The sequence below is a fragment of the Bos taurus genome, chromosome X, assembly GCF_002263795.3.
Source record: "Bos taurus isolate L1 Dominette 01449 registration number 42190680 breed Hereford chromosome X, ARS-UCD2.0, whole genome shotgun sequence".
Taxonomy (NCBI): Eukaryota; Metazoa; Chordata; class Mammalia; order Artiodactyla; family Bovidae; genus Bos; species Bos taurus.
In genome coordinates, this window is record NC_037357.1 from 4,030,074 (window position 1) to 4,051,435 (window position 21,362).

A 21,362-nucleotide genomic window follows, 5' to 3' on the forward strand; every position below is an offset into this window, starting at 1 on the left:
CAGTAAATTGCATGTCTCAGTCCTTGTAGCTGATAAAGCTTCAAAAATGAATTTGTAAATGCAGTTCCTGCTTTAGGAAATCCTGTCTGGCAAGCACCATTCACTCCTGCTTTGATGAATCTTAGAAGATGTCAAGGTCACCGTTATGAATATCAGTCCCCATTGTTCAGAGGTAAATACATAGAGGTGAAAAGGACAGGATTTGGGCTGAGTGGACACTGACCCTATGACAGCCCCCGGAAGTTTCTCCACCCCCCCCTTCCTCTCTAAACCTCTGGTAGTTTATCTTTCCTATTTCTCCTTAAGGTGGCCTGATTAACTGAGGGCCTGATTACTTTGACTGCAGTTCATTGAATGTCCCTGGATTACAAAGTGCACAACAAGAGATGGAACTGGCAACCTGGCCCAGCACATCTGTCACTAAACTCTTACCATCTTGAGTATCAGGCGGTGCCACGTCTGAGGCTTTAAACTGAGATGCTAGAAAGGACACAGACACCAAAATGTTCAATGGCTCATTTCCCATGACCCCGCAACCTTCCCTGAGAATCTACTCTACAGAAACTCACATACCTATACAAAGATCCATGTACATACAAGACAAGGAACTTCATTACAGTATTATTTATAATGCTGAAAACCTAGGGGAAAAAAAACCTAAATAGCCGACAATGGGAAAATAGTTAACTAAATTATGATAAGTGCACATTCTGGAATATTCTGCAGCCATTAAGAAGCATGCAGTAGGTCTAGAAATAGAATTACAGATCTAGAAAATAAACTTTTGGTTACCAGGGAATAAGGAGGGGCAGAGATAAATGGGGAGATTGGGATTGACATACACACTACTACATATATTAATAAAATAGGTAACTAACGAGGACCTACTGTATAGCACAGGGAACGCCACTTGATACTCTGCCATGACCTATATGAGAAATAAATCTAGAAGAGTAGATATATGTCTAACGGAGTCACTTTGCTGTACACCTGAAATTAATACAACGTTGTAAATTAATTATGGTGGTGGTGGTTTAGTCACTAAGTCTTGTCCAACTCTTGATACCCCCTGGACCGGAGCCTGCCAGAATCCCCTGTCTGTGGAATTCTCTAGGCAAGAATACCAGAGCGGGTTGCCATTTCCTTCTCCAGGGAATCCTCCCTATCCAGGGATTGAACCCACATCTCCTGCATTGGCAGGCATCGCAGGTGGATTCTTTACTGCCGAGCCACGAGGGGGGCCCAAAGGTCAAGAAATCAACCGTACTCCAGTACATAAAAAAGAATGCAGTTGGTCTATAGGTACCGATGGGAATATCTGAGACATATTATAGTAGAAAAATAGAAGCTGTGGAACAATAAGCACAGTATTCATGTGTCGATACATGCAAAAATCCTTACATGTGTGTATTGACACATACATGTATGTGAGTGCAGAGAAAGGCAACCAAAAAGACACCTCTTAAAAACCCAGAACTCAAGCTACCTCAGGAAAGGGGACCGGAACTAGGGGCTTACTCAGGGGCGGTAGTCAGTGTGCTTCTGCGTTGCTTGATTCTTTTACAGCATGAATGTATTCACACATTACCTGTGTAATTTAAAAACATCTTTAATACATGAAAAGAGAGTTCTCACTCAGCTTTGCAGCAGGGGTAATTAGGATGCAGAATCTGAGAGGAGCTGAAAGGAAGGCAAAAATGAAAGTGTGCTCCTGAGAATTGCGGGAGCCCCACTCCCCTCCCCAATTGCATTTCCTGTTTTCGCCTCATCTGCAGGCACCTGCGGTTTTGAAATACGTTATACCACATTTCATATCACAGGCAGAAACACCGCTCTCTTTCTCTTCCGCCTCCTCCCCTGAGAACACGCCAATTTCGTGTTTTAATTGAATATTCGAAGGATCACGTTATGAAGGACGAGTGAAGGCGGTTCCAGCTGTGCATCAGTTTCCCCTTGCTGTGATTCTGAAAATAAAGAGTCCCAAAGCACCCAAATGGACCACTCCTGTCCCCTCCTTCAACCTTTGTGGCACAGGAAAAGGAGGGTCCATCTGTCTCCATTTCAAACTGGGGTGGAAAAAAAACCTGGGGTGGCCAAGTTAGTACCTGTCATTCTGAAGGATAAGACCAAAACAAAAAGTTTGGAACTCATGGCTGATAACCGGGCTTGCCCTTGACTTTCTTCCTCTGGCCTTGGCATGGAGATGCTAGGAAAGGACAGAAACACGGAAATCGGATTCTCTCTGGCAGTCTCATGTATCACTTCGTGGTGGGCCTGATTTCTCACACCTTCCCTTTCTCTACATCCATCCCCAGCTCTGAATATTGACCTCTGAGAGACCCTGAAAATCTTCAGGATGTTCAAACTCAATGAATAGTTCAGTGATGCATGATGGACTATTAAGCGGATGGTAAAAAAACATATTCATAGTCAAGGCTATGGTTTTTCTAGTGGTCATGTATGGATATGAGAGTTGGACTGTGAAGAAAGCTGAGCACCGAAGAATTGATGCTTTTGAACTGTGGTGTTGGAGAAGACTCTTGAGAGTCCCTTGGACTGCAAGGAGATCCAACCAGTCCATTCTGAAGGAGATCAGTCCTGGGTGTTCTTTGGAAGGAATGATGCTAAAGCTGAAACTCCAGTACTTTGGCCACCTCATGTGAAGAGTTGACTCATTGGAAAAGACTCTGATGCTGGGTGGGATTGGGGGCAGGACGATAAGGGGACGACAGAGGATGAGATGGCTGAATGGTATCACCGACTCGATGGACGTGAGTTTGAGTGAACTCTGGGAGTTGGTGATGGACAGGGAGGCCTGGCGTGCTGCAATTCATGGGGTCGCAAAGAGTCGGACATGACTGAGCAACTGAACTGAACTGAAAAAACATATTCTAAGAATATTTAATAGCATAGGAACATGATCACCAAATACTGTTAGGTGAAAAAAACAAAACCTTGTATATACAGGATCATCCCAATCATGGGGAAAATAAGTATATATGCATTTTTAAAAGCTTGGAAGAATATATACCAAAATTGTGACAATGGTCGATTTGGGGTTGGAGGGGCTGTAAGAGTTGGTGCTTTCCTCTGTTTTCCAAACTTTCTACAGTTGGCATATTTTAATTTTATACTCAGAATTAAAATGTTATTTTTTAAAAGCACCTATGATGATATTTTCCTAGGCAGGAAAGTAGCCTCAGATAGTTTAACAAAATCTTTAGTTACAATGAAAAAGTTGCTTTCTATACAAGTAATCAGACAATTCAGTTGGTGCTTTCCTGTTTTCCAAACTTTCTACAGTAGGCATATTTTAATTTTATAATCAGAATTAAAATTTTATTTTTTAAAAGCACCTATTATGATATTTTCCTAGGCAGGAAAGTAGCCTCAGTTTAGCAAAATCTTTTTTTTGTTGTTGTTTATCAAAATATTTAGTTACAATGAAAAAGTTGCTTTATGTACAGATAATCAGACAGTTCAGTTAAGTATTCAGCTTTCAGGCTGTTTTATTGTATATAAAATATTTATTTTACCAATAATACAATAAAACCTCATTATTTTCCTTATTATAACATAGGTGCATGCATACTAAGGTGTTTCAGTTGTGTCCAACTCTGCGACTCTATGGACTGTAGCTCCACAGGTTCCTCTCTCCATGGGGATTCTCCAGGCAAGAATACAGGAGTGGGTTGCCATGGCCTCCTCCAGGGGATTTTCCCGACAGGTTCTTTACAACTAGCACCATGTGGGAAGCCCCATTATATATATGTATATATATATAAAACATTATTGTATAGTATATTGTTGTTTATTATATAGTATATTGTTGTTGTTTAGTCGCTAAGTCGTGTGTGACTCTTTGCGATCCTATGGACTGTAGCCAGCCAAGCTCCTCTGTCCATGGGGTCTTCCAGGCAAGAGTACTGGTGTTGGTTGCCTTTTCCTTCTCCAGGAAATCTTCCCAACCCAAGGATCAAACCCATGTTTCCTGCATCGGCAGGCGGATTCTTCAGTGCTGAGCTATCAGGAAAGCCCCGTTATGCCTTATTATTATAAAGTATAATGGGGACTTCCCTGTGGTCCAGTGGTTCAGTATCTGCCTCCCAATGCAGGGGACATGAGTTCAATCCCTGCTCTGGGAAGATCCCACATGCTGCGGAGCAACTAAGCCAGTGTGCCACAACTACTGAGCCCAAGCAGCCTCTTGTGCTCTGCAACAAGAGAAGCCACCGCAACGAGAAGTCACCACAGCTAGAGTAACTGCTCGCCGCAACTAGAGAAAACCCACAAAGCACAAAGTTGGTGAGGCCAACAACAACAACAACAACAAGATTCATGTGAAGCGGGACGCAAAGTCAAATCGCATAACCTGCTGAAGCAGTCAGGTGGATGCTAGCCCTATTTGCTGCCTCCAGTGTTGTCAAGTGCGTGCATGCCAAGTCGCTTCAGTCGTGTCCTACTCTGCATGACCCTATGGACTGTGGCCTGCCAGGCTCCTCTGTCCATGGCAGGTGGGTTCTTTACCTCTAGCAAGTGACATAAGAGATGCAGGTTCGATCCCTGGGTCAGGAAGATTCCCTGGAGGAGGGCATGGCAACCCACTCCAGTATTCTTACTTGGAGAATCCCATAGACAGAGAAGCCTGGCAGGCTACAGTCCATAGGGTCGCAAAGAGTTGGATACAACTGATAGAGATAATCATGACCTGCATTATCAGCCATAAGAGCGCAAAAGCACTGATAAGTTCCCAGAGATTAAAAACAAAAACAAAAGCAAAAAACTCCAGTATGCCTAACACATGAAAATCAGGATTTCCCTGGCTCTGATTAAGCTGGGCTGAGGAAACTGACAATAATAATAATGCCCTAACTGGAAGAGAGAAATTTGGGGGCCTTTTGGACGAGACATAAAGCCTGCAAAAGCCAGCATCACACCCTGGGGGCCCCAATGCCTTTCGGTGGGGGAGTAACTTAGGGGATCCTGGGGAAGCACACAGGAAACTATGCCCCCCATGGAGACAGAAGGCCCACCTGCAGCAAATCCAACTCTGGGTTTAATACACTGGATCAGCTCCGGAGTGGCTTTTCCTCCTGTAAAAGGATTCACAGCAGGACTCTATTAAATAGCTAGCTCTCCTAGTGCATTTAAAAGGGGATTCAATAGACAAAAATTCAGCTGTCATGTACCTTTATAGGAAGACAATAGCCATATAGACCTACACGGATAGACAGACAATATCTGAAGGGTCGTTGCTTTCCATTCCAGTTCCAGGGACCCTGCTGAGCTAAAAACCACTGGCTTGCTTTCTCTACAACAGTCTTTCCACCCAGCTCAAGGAGTCAAAGCAGGGAAAAGGTGGACTTAAATTCTGCCATCTCACTTGGAAGCAAAAGCAGTCAAGGACCTGAAAGAAATTAGGCCAGAGGACTAGGAAACACAGGAACCCTATGCTGTTAGAGCTGGAAACGGCCTTAAAGAGCACTTCATCCAACCGGCTCATTTCACAAAAGGGGAAAGAGACTCGGAGGGAGGAAGTGACGTGTCCCCAGTCACACAGTGATTTCGAGGCAGAGAACGGTGAGGGGACCCTGACAAGCAGACAGGCACTCTCAAATGGAAAGGCTGACTCAAGTGGCACAGAGATTTCTTTCTGCTGTAGAATTCCAAGACACGGGGCTTGGGGCTGATGCTAGTCAGGAGGAGAAGGGTGGTGGAACAGGCTCACGAAGGCTGGTGCCCCTCTTCTGCCTCTTCTCTCCCACCTCCAGCTCCCAGTTCCCTCTCTTCTGACTAAGGCCTGAGCCTCAGTTTGGCCTCTAAGAGCTCCAGGGCTACTGAAGCCTACCGGCCAGATTCTAGATAAAAGATCTCCTCCACCTCAGGCCAGGGGTGACCCCTGCCCAGGGTGGGTCAACTTTCCCACAAAAGCCAGACAGCTTTGCTTCCAATCAGGCCATTTAAACAGAGTCTCCTAGGTGTTCTGGCCATTGTTATCTCCAATCTGTTAAAGAGAGAAGAAAAAAAAAAAAAAAGGTTTACTCACAGGCCTCTGGATGAATGCCCAACTGTCCTCTGGGGAGCCTGAATTTGCCTCTGCCTCCATCTGGTCTCATTTAAAGGGGATCTGAAAAAACCCAGTTCCTGCCTCAGCGCCAGTGCTCAGAGCTGGGGCCTCTGCTGCAAAAGGAAACCGAACACGACCTCACACCTCATCAAGGCCGTGAAAGCAAGGCTCGGCCCCTGCTACTCCAGCGCTTTCCTTGGGGATCAGAGAAGGCCCTGGCCAGAGAAACCTGAGCCCTGGGCCCTGTCCCTGAGAAGGCCCGCAAATCTTTCCCGCAGTCCCCTTTATGTGAGTGGAAGGAATGACCCGACTCTGAGGCCAGTGGCGAGCATGCTGCGTAATTCAGCAGATGGCTGCCTCTAATGAGAAGACACTGCAGAAGCGCGAACGTTATTTCTCCCCCTCCCAAGCATGTGGCCTCCTTCCTCTGTGCAGGCAGCAGAGAAAACCCACGGTTTCAAATCCCAGCAGCAGAAGCCTCCTCCTGCCAAACCAAGGAGGAAGGGTCTGTGTTTCTAATTCATCCTGCGCACCCCCCTCCAGTTGTTACTTAAAATAATCCATCATTACATGGCTGGTGGCTCCAAGATTTTTATTTAAAGCAATATGGGAAAGAAGAAAGAAAGCAAGCCCACACATAGCCATGACTGTGCTATCTGGGGTTTAAGCCGAGAATCTCTTTTTAACATCAGAGCATCTCCCAAGCACCCAAGTATAGTCTTTCTTGACCTCTATGGTTAAGTGTGCTGGGGGGAGGGGGAGATTCAGTGAACAAAGGGGGAAGAGGGGACATGTCAGGATTTTTATTTCTTGGAATCACGATGACAAGGCCAGGGTTTTTTAAAAACTGAATTTGTATCATCTGGTAGATGTTTCATTGCTTCATCCACTGACCAGCAATAACACTTTGGACTAAGTCGTTTGGTCTCCCTGAACCCATAAAATGAAAAGAACAATAATACTCGTCCAAGAAGCTGTTGGGGAAAATGAAATCATACAGATGGAAGCATTTTGAGATCATTGAAAGACACATGTTACACTGATCCACGGTATTCTTTTTCTTTCTTTTCTCGCTGGTTCTTTCTCAAATGTGGTTTTAATGTACACGCGACTGAAAAGCGGTCCTCAGTTGTTCATACTAATATGAAACCACGGCTCTGATAATCCAGAAACCGAGGAAAGTCCAGAAATCAGTCCCATTTAGTTCTGGAATACCTTTTCCCAGGGGACTTAGATTCCTAATTAGTTTTGCTCAGGCTAATGCTATGGGTTCTCTCCCTTACAGCACACAAAGGGAGGGGCCGTGCTGGGTAACAAAGCCAGCAATTAATAGAAAATTTACAGCAGAGACTCTACAAAGTAAATGCTGTGCACAAGACTGCAGATCAAAATCTCATTATACTATACAGACAAATTGCTCAGTTGTAATGCAGTTTTGTAATAAGAACGCCACTGACACTCACATTTCCGGGTTTTAGGATATGAAGAGGGCTTATTCTGGCCTCTCATCTGGAAGCTCTGAGAGGGCTGTCGTGTGGGCCTTGCCCACCACTATATTCCCAGCACCTGGCACAGAGCCTGGCAGTCAGTGCCCAATAAACACATGCAGAAGGAATGAATGAAAAAAAAGTGTGTGAATTAACAAAGGAAATGTTCCCAGCCTGGGAGCAGAAGTGAGTTCTCCCCCATCTTCACACCTATCCTTCTGGTGGTTAAAGTCCTCAGCAAGCCTTTCCTGTCACCCACCACCACCGACCCCCCAACCCCGGCCAGGGCTGGATCAGGTCCCCTTGTAATGAATTATCCTAGCAGGCAGTAGCTCACCACAGGGATAATCATAGTTAATCGTGTCTGCCTCCACTACTAGATTGTAAACTCCCCGAGGGTAGGGGCCATGTGGCATTTGCGAGGAGGAGGACGGACATTCACATTGCCCTACAACTTTTAACTTTGCAAAGTCTCAAGCACACAGAAAAGTTGGAAAATAGTACCATGATCATCCACAGACCCTCGACTTAGATTCATGAAATTTTACTATTTGGGGCCACGCAAGTTTTCTTCAGTGCTGTACTTGCATATGCTGTATTTGCAGAGATATGGGTGAATGTTACAGTTTTCCTCTCCCTGCTTGGGGTAGAATATGACTTTTAGTTGGAGGTGGTAGAGATGGCTGAGGCAGGGCACTGCAATGGGCATCAAGGTTAAGTGTCATTTGATAGCAAGACCAGAGTGCAGCCACCTGTAGGAGGTACCCTGGCAGCATTAGGCCCGGCAAGCTCTTTCTTAGGGAGAAAGACCATTATCTGGCCGCCACTGAAGGAAAGTATCGTTGTCCACATCCTGGGATTGGTTCTTATCAGAATCAGTAAGCCCTACTTCCTATGGGCCAGCACTTATAGGCTGGACCCTAAAAAGCAACATTGAAAGAAACAACTCAGTGCAAGAGCCAGCAGCTGTGGCCTCTGGTGCCTTCCTAGTTACCCTGGACAAGACATGGAACCTCGCAGTGTGTGTGTGTGTTTGTGTGTATATACATATCAGTTCAATTCAGTCACTCAGTTGTGTCCGTCTCTTGTGACGCTGTGTGTGTGTGTGTGTGTGTGTGTGTGTGTAAACATACCAGTTTGGTTTAGTCGCTTAGTCATGTCTGACTCTGCGACCCCATGGACTGCAGCACGACAGGCTTCCCTGTCCATCACCAACTCCTGGAGCTTGCTCAGACTCATATCCATCAAGTTGGTGATGCCATCCAACCATCTCATCCTCTGTCATCCCTTTCTCCTGCCTTCAGTCTTTCCCAGCATCACGGTCTCTTCCAATGTGTCAGTTCTTCACATCAGGTGGCTAAAATATTGGAGTTTCAGCTTCAGCATCAATCCTTTCAATGAATATTCAGGACTGATCTCCTGTAGGATGGACTGGTTGGATCTCCTTGCTGTCTAAGGGACTCTCAAGAGTCTTCTCCAACACCACAGTTCAAAAGCATCAATTCTTCAGGGCTCGGCTTTCTTTATGGTCCAACTCGCACATTCATACATGACTACTGGAAAACCCACAGCTTTGACTAGATGGACTAAAGTCAATAAAGACTTTAAGAAAATGGTCTACATAAAAATAAAAATAAACCCTTAAAATATATTTGTGTGTATATAGTCTAGTGGTTTTCCCAACTTTATTCAGACTTGTATTGAAGAAAGTACGGAAAACCACTAGACCATATATAAACATATTTTTAAGGGTTTTTTATGTAAACTGTTTTCTTAAAGTCTTTACTGACTTTGTTACAATATTGCTTCTGGGTTTTTCTTTTTTATGTTTTGGTTTTTTGGCCGAGAGGCAGGCGGGATCTTAGCTCCCCAATCAGGGGTCAAACCCACATCCCCTGCATCGGAAGACAAAGTGTTACCCACTGGACCACCAGGGAAGTCCCATTAGAGTATACATTAATAGTAGCCCAAGCCACATCACAGGCAGGGGCTGGAGATGGGAACATCCCAGGAATCTTCTGTAGTTCTCGAATTATTTCCCCATGTACACAATTAGTCTCTCCAACTAGACTAGAATAAGTGTAAAAGCCAGGAAGTACGTCTATTACTTTTTTTAGTATCCTTGACCAGGGCTAGCCATAGTGCTGGACACTTATTAGTCAATCAAATAAACCCTGTGGACACCATAAACAAACAGTTTTGTCACAAAGAATCTTTACGGTGTTCATTCAAATAGGGTGGGGTTGTGTTATGGACACAAAAGCTGAGCTTTCAAGTTGCATGTGTGCACAAATAAGGGTCCTACCCAGGAACTCTAAGGTCTGTTTTTGTCAATAATGATGTTATCCTACAAGCCAGAGTGACCCTCAACTGACTCCGGAGAGGCCAGCCCATCCCTCACACACACCAGAGCGCTACTTGCATGGCACTGTATCTCAGAGCTCATTAAAAAGAACTCCTAGGCTAGGCACACTTAGGTTTATACTCTAGTCTTCTTTTCCCAAACCCCAAATATGCCTTTGCTGAAAGAAACAATCAGCAACCAGACGTCCAAGGTCTCCCAAGTTAATTGCATCTTCCCCTGGTGAATTACAACTTCTTACAGACACAAAGGCAAGCAGAGAGACAAATGACACAGAAACAAGAGCTTCACTGACTGGGGGAGGAGGGGGGCCTGGAGAGTGACGTCAGTTTTCCCAGCAACCCATTTATCACGATAACAAGGTCTCAAGGGCTCTGGCTGCTCTTTCAGCTTCAGGATCTGGCATACAATTTTGTTCTTCGTTGTAGAGTAAGGCAAGGCCACCCAGAGCAAACTGGAACCAAGCAGAGCAATCCAAGTGGCCCTAAACCAACCCCCTCCATTTTTAGAACAAAGGGGATCTTTGGGTAGCCCCAGGTGAAACACAACCTTCTGGAAGGTTCCCCTTTGCTACATCTGCCCTGCAACCCTGATTCAGGCTAGAGGGACTGGTGAGAGAGTATGGGCAGGTCAGTGCAAATTCATTAGCGGACAAGAAAAATCATTAGCGTCCTTCTTGGTCACTAAGGATGGAGCAAGTGTAATCTAGGGGACTAAATCTTCTCCTTAAGGCATGCCATCGCTAAAATAGAGGAGCAGAAAGGCACTGAGGGAGCCCTCAAAACACTAATGCAATACATGTTAGAGTGCCAATCTTGGGGAGAAAAGAATTCTCTCAAACGCCATTATCACAGAGCATGGTCTCCCAAGGACTCCTAGTCCTTCCACACCCTGAATGCCTAAAGAACTCCAGGCTGGGGTCTTGCAGGGCAGTAGGGGAGGATCCAAAGAAATCACCTTGCCCTTCCCAACAGGAACAAGACGGTGGAATAAACTTAGCCGTATCCTGTAGAAAAAAATACTACCAGATTCTGGATGCAGATTTTGAAAACAAATCAATTTCAATTACACCAAATACCTAGAGGCTATATATATTTTTTTGCACTAGAATTGCATTGCATGGACTATTTCCCTAAATAAGTATGACCCTGTGTGTGTGTGTGTTTCAGAAATTTTCATCAAGTAGTACGGATGTTTACTGTCATGGAATCTGACCTAGCTCTACTTCAGTATCCTTCCTCACTTCAGGGTACTGGTAACTGTGGGCTTCTTAGAAATCCCAGACACTCAGGGAGGAATAGAAAGGCCAGGTTGTTCCCTCAAGTGGAAACATTCCCCTCCCTTTGCAACGAAACTTCTGGTCTAAAAAAACAAACATGGAGCCTCAGGTCACTTCAGTATAATTTCTCTGCACATCCCAGGCTAGAAAACTTCAGTTCGTTAAAGATTTTTTTTTTTCCAGAGTCGGCTGCCAACAAAAAGAGAGACAGCATCGCTTTTGCAAGCGTCACACTTATTTTCCTGAGTCCCATGACAAGAAGGCAGCGCCACAGGTTTTGGCACACACGCCCAGTCACACCGAACTCGCACCGGAGACAGATCCCACCACCCCCAGGGTCCCGCAAAACCCGGGTCAGGTGTCAGAAACGCGCCAAAATACGCAGCCAGCCAGCACCTACAGGCCAGCGGACTGCAGCCCACACAGACGCACAAATGAGACCCAGAGGCACACAGCACAAGCAGACTGGGAGAGAAGCGTCCGGACCCAGAGACACGCACCAGGGAGCTGAGTACACTCCCAGAAACAGGCGGACGCATCAAGGGTCACAGACAAGCCGGACACCGGCGTGGTCCGCCCGGGGAGGCACGAGTGCGCGCGCACGCACTCACACGCACAGTGATACACACACACACACACACACACACACACACGCAGTCACATATGTAATGCATATGGAAAAACCCTACCCCAGCCAGTCACCTCCCCGCCCCCCTCACCACTCGCCGCCTCCTGCCCCAGGCTCACCCCAGCCCCACGCCCCTCTGGCTGAGGAAGCCCGGGTCCCGGCGCGTGGCGGGGTGCTGGGGCGCGGCCCGGCCCCCCGAGGGAGCGAGGCCAGGGTGCCGGGGACCCGAAGGGCCCGGCGGCTCCTGCGGCCATTCATTCGGCAACGCCCCAGCGGCGGGGCCGCAGCTGCAGCGAGGGCGGCGGCGGCGCCGGCTGCAGCTCTTGGGCAATGCAAGTTCAGCCGCCGGCCTGCAGCCTGGACCAGTCCCCCCGCCTCCCCCACCCGCCCGCCACCACGGTTCTCGGGGACGGAAGGCTGGGGGACTGAGTCGCTGACCCTAGGAGCAGAAGTCCTGCCGCGCCCGGTCTCCTGGATGGTGCCCACTGCCCCTCCTTGCGGCGGTGGTGACGGCGGCCAGGTCTCCTCGGCTCTTCCGAGGCCCCCGGCCCCGAGGCTGGCACCCAAGCCCCGCACTCACCACCTGGCGAGCTATATCGGTCGCTGCCATCGTTCCTGCGTCCGCCAGGGCTGCCACGGGCGCCGCCGCAACGGGAGCTAGAGCACAGGAAACAGCGGAGCTCCTCCGACAAAGAGAAAGTGTTACACTTTGGGCGCAACCAAGTCCGGCGGGGGGAGGTGCAAGGGAGGGGCCCCTTCGCTGCTGCTCCAACCCCGACCTCTCCTCTATCGCCCACCCCCTCGGAAGTGGGGTGCGGCGTGGGGGTGGATTTAACGCGCCGCTTCCCTCTCCTGCGAGCAGGGTTCCAGCTCTCCCTGCAACCTCAGTTGTAGGCCTGTGCGAAGGGAGGCGGGGGCTCCCCTCGGTGACCCAGTCCTTTGCCCGCCCCCCCGCCACTGGGCTCTGTGGTACGTCCCGACCTCCGCTGAATTGTCACACCCCCCTGCTCTCGCCTTACATCCCTGAGTCCCCAGACCCCTGAGGCTGGAAGGGAGCCCCCGCCCCTACCCCCCGGCGCGCACCGCTCGGCGGCTGACCCCTGCGGTCCTTCTCTTCCTCCTCCCTGCATCCCGGACCCCCTTTTTCTCCCCACCGAAATCTCAGGGTGCTTGGAGGGGAGCGGCCGCCGCTGGAGTCTCGCTGCTCCACCACACCTCCCCCACCCCGGCCCTGGAGGGCTGCTGAGGCCGGTGGGGGACCCGGAGGGAGAGAGCTGTGGCAGGTGCCGCTTCCCAGCAGAGCTTAGAAAGGGGGCGGTTGGGGGAAGCCGCACTGCGGGCCCCGCAACTGAGATGTGACATGCGGTATCCGAGGCCAGGGGTCCTGACACGAAACGCCCCTTCTGCCCTGGGGTTTCCACGCCTCGGGTGCTGTGGGCTGTCATTTCCGAGCTCACCACCGTTGGGTCCCGCGCCTCCTCTCCCCACCGAGCCCTAGGCGATCGGCTTGTGAGCCGAGGCTCGGACGACTTACTCCCCTGTAGAGCCTGGACCGCTGGCAACTCTCAGAGGAGGGGCCGGGGGCTGAAATCCCAGCTCCGTGGAGCGGAATTTCGCCGAGGGACGCGGAGCAGCCTCCGGGGGCTCTGTCCCGCCCCCTGATTTCCCCTTAACCTTGGGTCAACCCGAGGCTAGGCGGCCGCAGTGAGCAGAGGGAGACCCTCCGAAGGCAGAGGCTCTGCCCGCCTGCTTTCCTTTTCCTCTCGGCCCTCCGTCGCCGCGGGTCCCCTCCCTCCTCCTCAGCACTTCTCCCTCTCTTCGGCCTGACGCCCCGCAATCCTTCTCCTGGCCGTGGACCCTGCTAGATCCCTGGCGTGTCCGAGGCCGGAGCGGGCGGGATCATCCACTCCACTCCTTAAAAGGGCAGGCGCCCTGGTCTCTGAGAGGGACTCGGATCCTCGGGTGGAACCCGGGACCGCGGGGGGAGACAGATCCCTGGGGGGAAGCCCGGCCGGAGAGGGGGCCGGGATGCGGCGTGGGAGCTGGCCCAAGGCGGGAGCGCCTGAGGTGGAGAGGAAGGAGGGAGGAAAAAAGAAAAACGGGAAGCACTGAGAGGGAGAAGGGACCCGACCCGGAGGCCCGCGCGTGGGGAAAAGGGCAGGCAGAGAAACTGGGGTGGCTATAGGAGGCGCTCCCATGGCCCTTGATTCCACCTGCCGGGACAGTGCGTGTCACACGGTCTCCGGAAGCTCTTCACCTGCGTGTGAACGTTGAGAACAACGACTCCGCAAAATGCATCCCCAGAGCCTACTTCGGGGCCTGGCATCCACCAAGCGCCCAATTAAGCATTTCCTGAACCGGCGGACAGAGGGTTTGGACTGGGGCGGGTACAGGAGAAGGAAGAGACACAATCCGGAGGTGGCTCTGTAGGGACAGAAAAGCAAGGCTCTGGAGGTGCCCATTGTGCGGGAGACCCAGGAGAGGCCGAAAGAGAAGAGCCTGGCACAATCAGGGAACAGAACTAGGAAGCTCTGTGGACGGACAGCGCTGGCCGGAAGGGCAGATGGTGGTGGCAGAGAACCGGGGCGACTATCGTCACCGAGGCCCGTCAGGGCGCTGGGGCAGGGCCTGGGCGAGGCGCCAGGCCCTGTATTCGGGTGGCCGACACGTGCAGGACCAGGCTGGTATTTGCAGAACCGTCGTAAGGCTGGGCCGGGACCGGATGGGGGCGGGGAGCAGTGGGGGCGGGCGGCTCTCAGACCCGGTGTCTGGCGGGCAGACAGGTCTGCACTGCAAAGGCTGGGGCGTGGAGAGGCTGGAGGTCATTAACTCTGACCTGGATCTGCGGTTTGGTGGGTGGCGGGAGCCGAGCTGTACATTTGGAAAGCGGAGCTGAGAGCTGATACCCGCAGCGTCGGCGAGCAAGCGGAGTGCCCGGCGGAGCTGGACTGGCCGACTGCGGGGCTCCCTGGGAACCCTGCTGCCCACTTCCAACATCACCCCGCTCCCGCCTAAGCGCTCCTCGCCCACCAGAGCTCGAGGCATTTCCACCCGGCGCAGGCGCTACAGAAGCGCCGAAACCTTGGTGCCCCGCCCATATGCCCCCCCCCCCCCCCGACTGCCCTCCTGTCCCTAGGAACCCTCCCAACCTCGCGGCGGCCTCCGCCTCCAAAACAATGGCCCTCGCAGACTGGAACCAAGTGTGTAACTCAAGTCTCCCTCAACCCTCTGGTCTCTGAAAAACCTGCCACCTGCGGCTGCAAGCGCCTCAGGCTTCCGGGTTTCCGCGGGGTGCGGTGGGTGTTGATGTGTGAGTTGGTGTGCATTTGTCTGTCAGTGTGCATCCGCTGTGTCTGTGTGTCAAGGTGTGTCAATGTGTGTGTGTGTACAGGCATGTATTTACTGTTTTTTTATCTGCTACCGTGTGTGTGTTTCAGTGAGTGCGTCTTTATCGATGTGTGTGTCAGTGTGTACTTCTGCTGTGTATTGGTATGTTTGAAAAGGTGTGCATGCCAGTGCTGCGTGTGTGTCTGTCAGTCTGTGCATGTCAATGTGAGGGTCAGTATGGGTGTGCGTATGTGTAGAGACGCTCTAGCTTACTACATTCTGGGCTTTACATTCCTTGCCTGACTCCATGCAGGGGGCCCATAACTGAATGCTATGGATTACCATCCTTATTTCAACGAAGAAGTGGGGGGAAGGGAAGGAGAACAAAGAAATTCGGAAATTCCCTGAGTTCTATCTCCCAGTCTTTGGTCCTGGGTCACTAGCCCAGACACAGGGCGGACACAAAGGGCTGAGGCAGGAGGGCTCACTAGTGGTCAGTCACTTCCTTGCATGTCTGTCCCTGTTGAGGTCTCGTGGACCCTCGGGACCCATGAACCTGTCTTCATGTCCAATGTATCCTCGCAGGGTCCCTTGGGCCCTGCACAGTTATCTGGCAGGTGCTCAATCAATGTTTGTTGAGTGAATGGATAAACGGAAGCATGTAAATGTGGTGTTTTCAGTGTTTCCACTGTCTTTAAGGAAGCTGGAGCAAGCAGCAACTTCCGCAGGCCAGCAGGTGACTGTCATTAACTTGCTAATGTTGTTTGTGGAACCAGACTCCCCATGGAGGGGAAATGGCCATCCCTGCTAGATAGGAGGGGGCCCTAATTAAAGCCAAGCTTTAGAAAGGTCACCCTGATGGCTGGGGAAGGGGGTGCTCAGACTGGATGGGGGAAGGGGTCAGGGATGTGGGGAGAGAGGGAGAAGAGGGCAGTGGAATGGAACTAAGAGCTCAGGAAAGGGCTTTGTCCTGAAACTGGCTTTGCGGAAGAAGAAAGGAGAGTCACGTTGCTCTAAAGTGGAGACGCCGATAATCATCTGAAAAATAAAATCAGAAAGTTGGAGAAAGAGGACAAGGTGAAGCAGAGGGAAAATGACCTGAGATTAACCAAATCAGACAATGCTGATAGAATCAGAAACTCAGTGAAGGGGCTAAGTCGGGAGGAAATAAGGATTCCTTTGTGCATCATTACCTCCTGCCTCTGGTTTGACATCAGTTTATTCCAGTAGTTCTCAAAAGGTGATTTTTGTCTAACAGTCTCTGTGTCACCTGGGAAGTTAGAAATGCAAACTCTCAGGCCCCAGCCTAGACAGACCTACCAAATCAACCTCGAGCACTGAGACCCAGTAACCTGTGTTTGAACAAGTCCTCCAAGGAATTCTCATTTATGCTAAAGTTTGAGAACCACTGGTTTATCTGAAATCTAGCCATGGATGGGACACAGGAGTGAGTAAAGTTTGGCAGGATATTGAGGGAAAATTCTGAAGCCTGGGCTGTCATACTAATGGCAGATCCTGGTGGATTACTCCAGTGGGCAGCATGAGAAGACAGTGCCTAGGCTGGAAAAGGAGTGCCATAAAACATGGAGAGGGAACCCCTGTAGGCAGCTGGAAGTTTCTAAAGATAAGCTTTGCTTCCTTTGAAATTTTACTCTTCATTTCACGAATACAACCTAAGCCCCCACTGCACGTCAGCCACTGTGCTCAGTGCCGGAGGACTCAAGAAAAATGGATGACAAGAACCTCTGTTGTGACCTGAGGTAGCCCCCTGGCCAGTTGCCAGCTCCACAAACAACCAGTAATGGGATAAGCGATCCAGTCAGGCAGGGGCAAGATCTTGGGAAGGTAGACCCCCAGAGAGGTGAGGGAAGGCAACTCAGAGACCCATTTGGGAACTTTCCTGGTGGTCCAGTGGTTAGCGCTTCACACTTCCACTGCAAGAGACGTGGGTTCACTCCCTGGTCTGCTGGGAGAACTAAGATCACACAAGCCACGCAGCATGGCCAAAAAGAAAAAAAAAAAAGACCCATTTGGATTGAATCCTGAAGAAAGAGTAGTAGCTTATCTAGCCATCAGGGGTAGGGTGAACAGTAGCAGAACACCATGTATAAATCACAGGAAAAGAAGGCAAGAACATTTAGGGAATTCCAACTCTTGGCCAGAGGGAATGGTAGAGGAGAGGACAGCAGTTGTAAATGAGGCTGAGAGAAGCTGGCGTCAGAGCTTGAAGGGGCATGTTGGTCATGCCAAAGAGCTCAGCCTTTATGCCCCAGTGTCTGGAGTCTCAAGCTGTGCTCTCTAGGGCCAACACCTGCTCCATTCTGAAGCCAAGTGAGACGGATGCTCACAGTGAAAAAAATCAATTAATGGGTAGAAACTTTTCTATTTTAACTTTTTTTAACCATAAAGTTTTCTTCAGTCTTTGACAGATGCTCCCTCTTATCTGTGAGCAGGCAACAGAATGAATGAACATGTAGCAAAAGAATATTAAACAGACAGTCCCAGGACTGATCATGCTTAATTCAACAGTTTATTTCTTTTTTCATGGACATCTGTGCTTGTGGCTATGATTTTGTATCGCACTCACATTATGTAGATGTATTTTCTGCTAGCAGAAGTGTTCTTTTGAAAAGTGTTTGATTTCATATGGTGCCATGGAATATATCAATTATTTCCTGGCATTCTAGAAAGAATACCACAACTTCCAGCTGCCATGCCACCTGAACCAGCTGGAGAAACTGTCCCTTAGATGGTGAGGAGCCACCGAAGGGTTTAGAGGAGGGGAGCAGAATGAATGCATTTGCAATTTTGAAATTTCACTCTTGTTCCAGCTTGGGGAGGAGACTGGAGCAGAGAGTGATGAAAGCAGTTAAGACGCAGGAATTAACACACGGTTGTAGCAGTTCAGGCAAGAAATGATGGTGATAGTGACATGGGATTGGAGTGGAAGGGAGGGAACAGGGCACGCTTTAAAAAGGGCATCCATTATAAGGGCCTTGTGCACCACGTTAAAGATGCTAAGGTTTCATCCTCTAGAGAATAAGAGTCTTTGAAGAGTTTCTTGATGAATGGCTGCAGCAGAATCACCTGTCCTTCTTCTTATAGAAACAGAGGCCAAGAGGCCACCTCAGACCTGCCAAATCAGAACCTTTGTTTGGGAGGAGTATGGGTGTGTAAGAAGCTCTCCAGGCGGTTGTGAGGTGAATTACCACTGGAGAACCACTGCATGATGGTTAGTGAGTGGCGGTATAGCAGTCAGATCTAGGTTTACACAGTGCACTCAAGACACCACGAGAAGAACTGATTGAATGAAGGCAAGAACAGAGACAGATAGCATTTGTGTTTGTTTTTGTTTAATTTGTGGACAAAGACTTACAGACAAGTGTGAAAGTAAATCCTCTTTTGCAACACGCAACTCATTGTTCAGTATGAGTTTTGATACAGATAAGAAGGAACATGATCCGTAAAATGGGTGTGTATTGGTGAGCATAAAGATTGCTTCCAGGGCTGTAGAGTTAAATAAGCTTTTAAATTACCAGATGTATTGATCCTAGTACTCAGTTTTAATGTTGACATAAAACAAAGATGGGCTTCTTTTTTTAGGCTTTTATCTTCGGAATACAGTGTCTGGATTTTCCAAAGGTATTGGCATATCCCAATGATCTCTGTCAAGTTTTAGGGTGTGATAACTTAGGAATTAATATGATTTGAACTTGATAAGTTTTTAGAGAACTAGACAGATCCCCGGAGAAGGCAATGGCACCCCACTCCAGTACACTTGCCTGGAAAATCCCATGGATGGAGGAGCCTGGTGGGCTGCAGTCCATGGGGTCGCTAGGAGTCGGACACGACTGAGCGACTTCACTTTCTCTTTTCACTTTCATGCATTGGAGAAGGAAATGGCAACGCACTCCAGTGTTCTTGCCTGGAGAATCCCAGGGACGGGGGAGCCTGGTGGGCTGCCGTCTATGGGGTCGCACAGAGTCGGACACAACTGAAGTGATTTAGCATAGCATATCATAGACATATCCCATCTCCTGACCCTAAATAGGATCCTATAGTAAACTGCTTGAGGAAATTGGATCTTGAAGATTACAGGTGGCAAACTTTTAAGTGCACTCTGTTGAAGATCAAAAAGGCCCAACTAAAACAACTATGGCAAGCATCACAGCTGTGGATTGAGCAGAACTTTTTGAAAGGGCTACGTTGAAGATGACAGCTTGGGAGGAGCTATGGTGATTGCCAGTGGAAAGAATCAGGATGTGTGAGAATCCTTAAAAATTTATTGACTTAAATAACTTTGCCTATGTTATGAATAGAAAGAAACCTTTGTGCAGAAAAAAAAAAAAAAAAAGAACAGAGACAGGGAGAGCAGTCAGGAGGCTACTGCCATGGTCCTAGGCTGACTTTCCGCATTGGGCAAGAGCCAGAACTCAAGAGAAGGTTCGGCTCACCACCCCCATCAGGGATACTAGTTATCCTTAGAAACTTACCTGTACACACCGTTTTAGACAAATGGTACAATTTTGTATTTTCCCGAACAATTCTTGTTCGCCACAGTTAGTCCTCAGTGGTCTTCCCAGAGTCACAGAGTTTGCCTAAGATGTATAATCATGTAAAACGCATGATGTACCTACCAGGGCACTGCACTAGGCACTGGGAGAGGTAGAAAGAAACATGAGCTATGGCTTCTGTTCTGAGGGAAGTTCCTGTCTAACTGAGGAAACCAGATATATACGCACTAACAGTAAATGTGCTGTGCTGTACTTGTGTTTAGTCGCTCAGTTGTGCCTGACTCTCTGCAACCCCATGGACCGTAGCCTGCCAGGCTCCTCTGTCTATGGGATTCTCCAGGCAAGAATACTGGAGTGGGTTGCCATGCCCTCCTCCAGGGCATCTTCCCCACCTGGGGATTGAACCTAGGTCTCCCGCATTGCAGGCAGATTCTTCACTATCTGGGCTACCAGGGAATAGTGAATACCAAATATGTCATAAGGCAGTAACCAAGATGCAGCATAGACAATGAATACCAATGCTCTGTTTCTTTTCTTTTTTGTTTTTGTTTTTTTCATGCCTCACAGCTTGTGGGATCTCAGTTCCCCTACCAGGGATTGAACCCAGCCCTGGAAGTGAAGGCAGCGAGTCATAACCACTGGACAGCCAAGGAATTCCCCCAGTGCTCGATTTCTTAACCTAGCAATGGTCACATGGGTGTTTGCTTTATAAGTATTGATTTTTGCTTTGTCTTTCTGCTTTAGGAATGCTTCAAGATATGTGTTACATTTCATAAGATTAAAAAAAGATTTACTGCGCACCCTAGAGCCCAGGCTCCTCAACAAGAGAAGCCACTGCAATGAGAAGCTGGCGCACTGCAGCTACAGAGTAGGCCCCACTCACTGCAACTAAAGAAAGTCAGAGCACAGCAATGAAGACCCAGCACAGTCAAAAGTAAATAAGTAAATTCATCAGTTAATTAATTTTTAAATAAGTTTAAAAAGACAATAAGTTCTGTGAGTTGAATGATATTCACCAACAGCCCCTAGACATGGTACAGAATCTAGAGAAACAAGGTGTCTACCCAGTGACCTTTCAGTCTTCCGCAGATGAGCCACCAGCACTGCGAAAGGATTGAAATAAGCCACAGAAACAGAATCAAGATGGTAATGACACCTCAGTGAGATACAAGCTTCACCATCACCACCATTAGTCATTGGTTTTGGGAAGATCCCCTGGAGAAGGAAATGGCAGCCCACTCCAGTATTCTTGCCTGGAGAATCCCATGGATGGAGGAGCTTCGTGGGCTATAGTCCACAGGTCACAAAGGGTCGGACACGACTGAGCGACTTCACTTTCACTAAGGTGAAGTTTAATTTTTTTTAAATCATTCTGTCAATGCTTTGAAAACACTTTGGTTTAGTTTTGTATCCATACACAAGTGCATACACACACAGAGTATCTTATTCCAAGGAATATTTTATGGGTCAATAAACTGGGAATAGAACATCATTATCAAAAGAGAGGATTCAGATATGCTAAATCTAGTGGGTTGATATAATTGCTGTAATTAAGTTTTAAATAGGACTCTCAGCTTCCTGAAAGCCATAACAATGGGAGAAATACTGGTTGGCTTCATTTTGTGTGGGGTTTTTGTTTTTGTTTTTCTGGCCGTGCCAAGCAGCTTGTGGGATCTTAGTTCCCTGATCAGAGATTGA

General features: G+C 48.7%; 1 protein-coding gene and 1 non-coding gene across 11 annotated transcripts in view; one reads left to right on the plus strand and one right to left on the minus strand.

Moving 5' to 3' along the window:
• SEPTIN6 (septin 6) overlaps positions 1-21,362 on the minus strand; it is a 159,638-nt gene that overhangs the window by 61,104 nt on the left and 77,172 nt on the right. For 4 of the 10 annotated variants that reach the window (XM_005227436.3, XM_005227434.4, XM_005227435.4 and 1 more), the window contains exon 1: positions 6,047-6,218. The exons of 2 other annotated variants lie outside the window; for them this stretch is intronic. In XM_005227436.3, the coding sequence (XP_005227493.1) occupies positions 6,047-6,106 (60 nt within the window). In that variant the 5' untranslated portion in view covers positions 6,107-6,218. 10 annotated transcript variants of the gene reach the window in all.
• LOC112445255 (small nucleolar RNA SNORA40) lies at positions 18,483-18,609 on the plus strand. Its single transcript, XR_003033621.1, has one exon. It is a non-coding gene; the product is annotated as a small nucleolar RNA SNORA40 (small nucleolar RNA).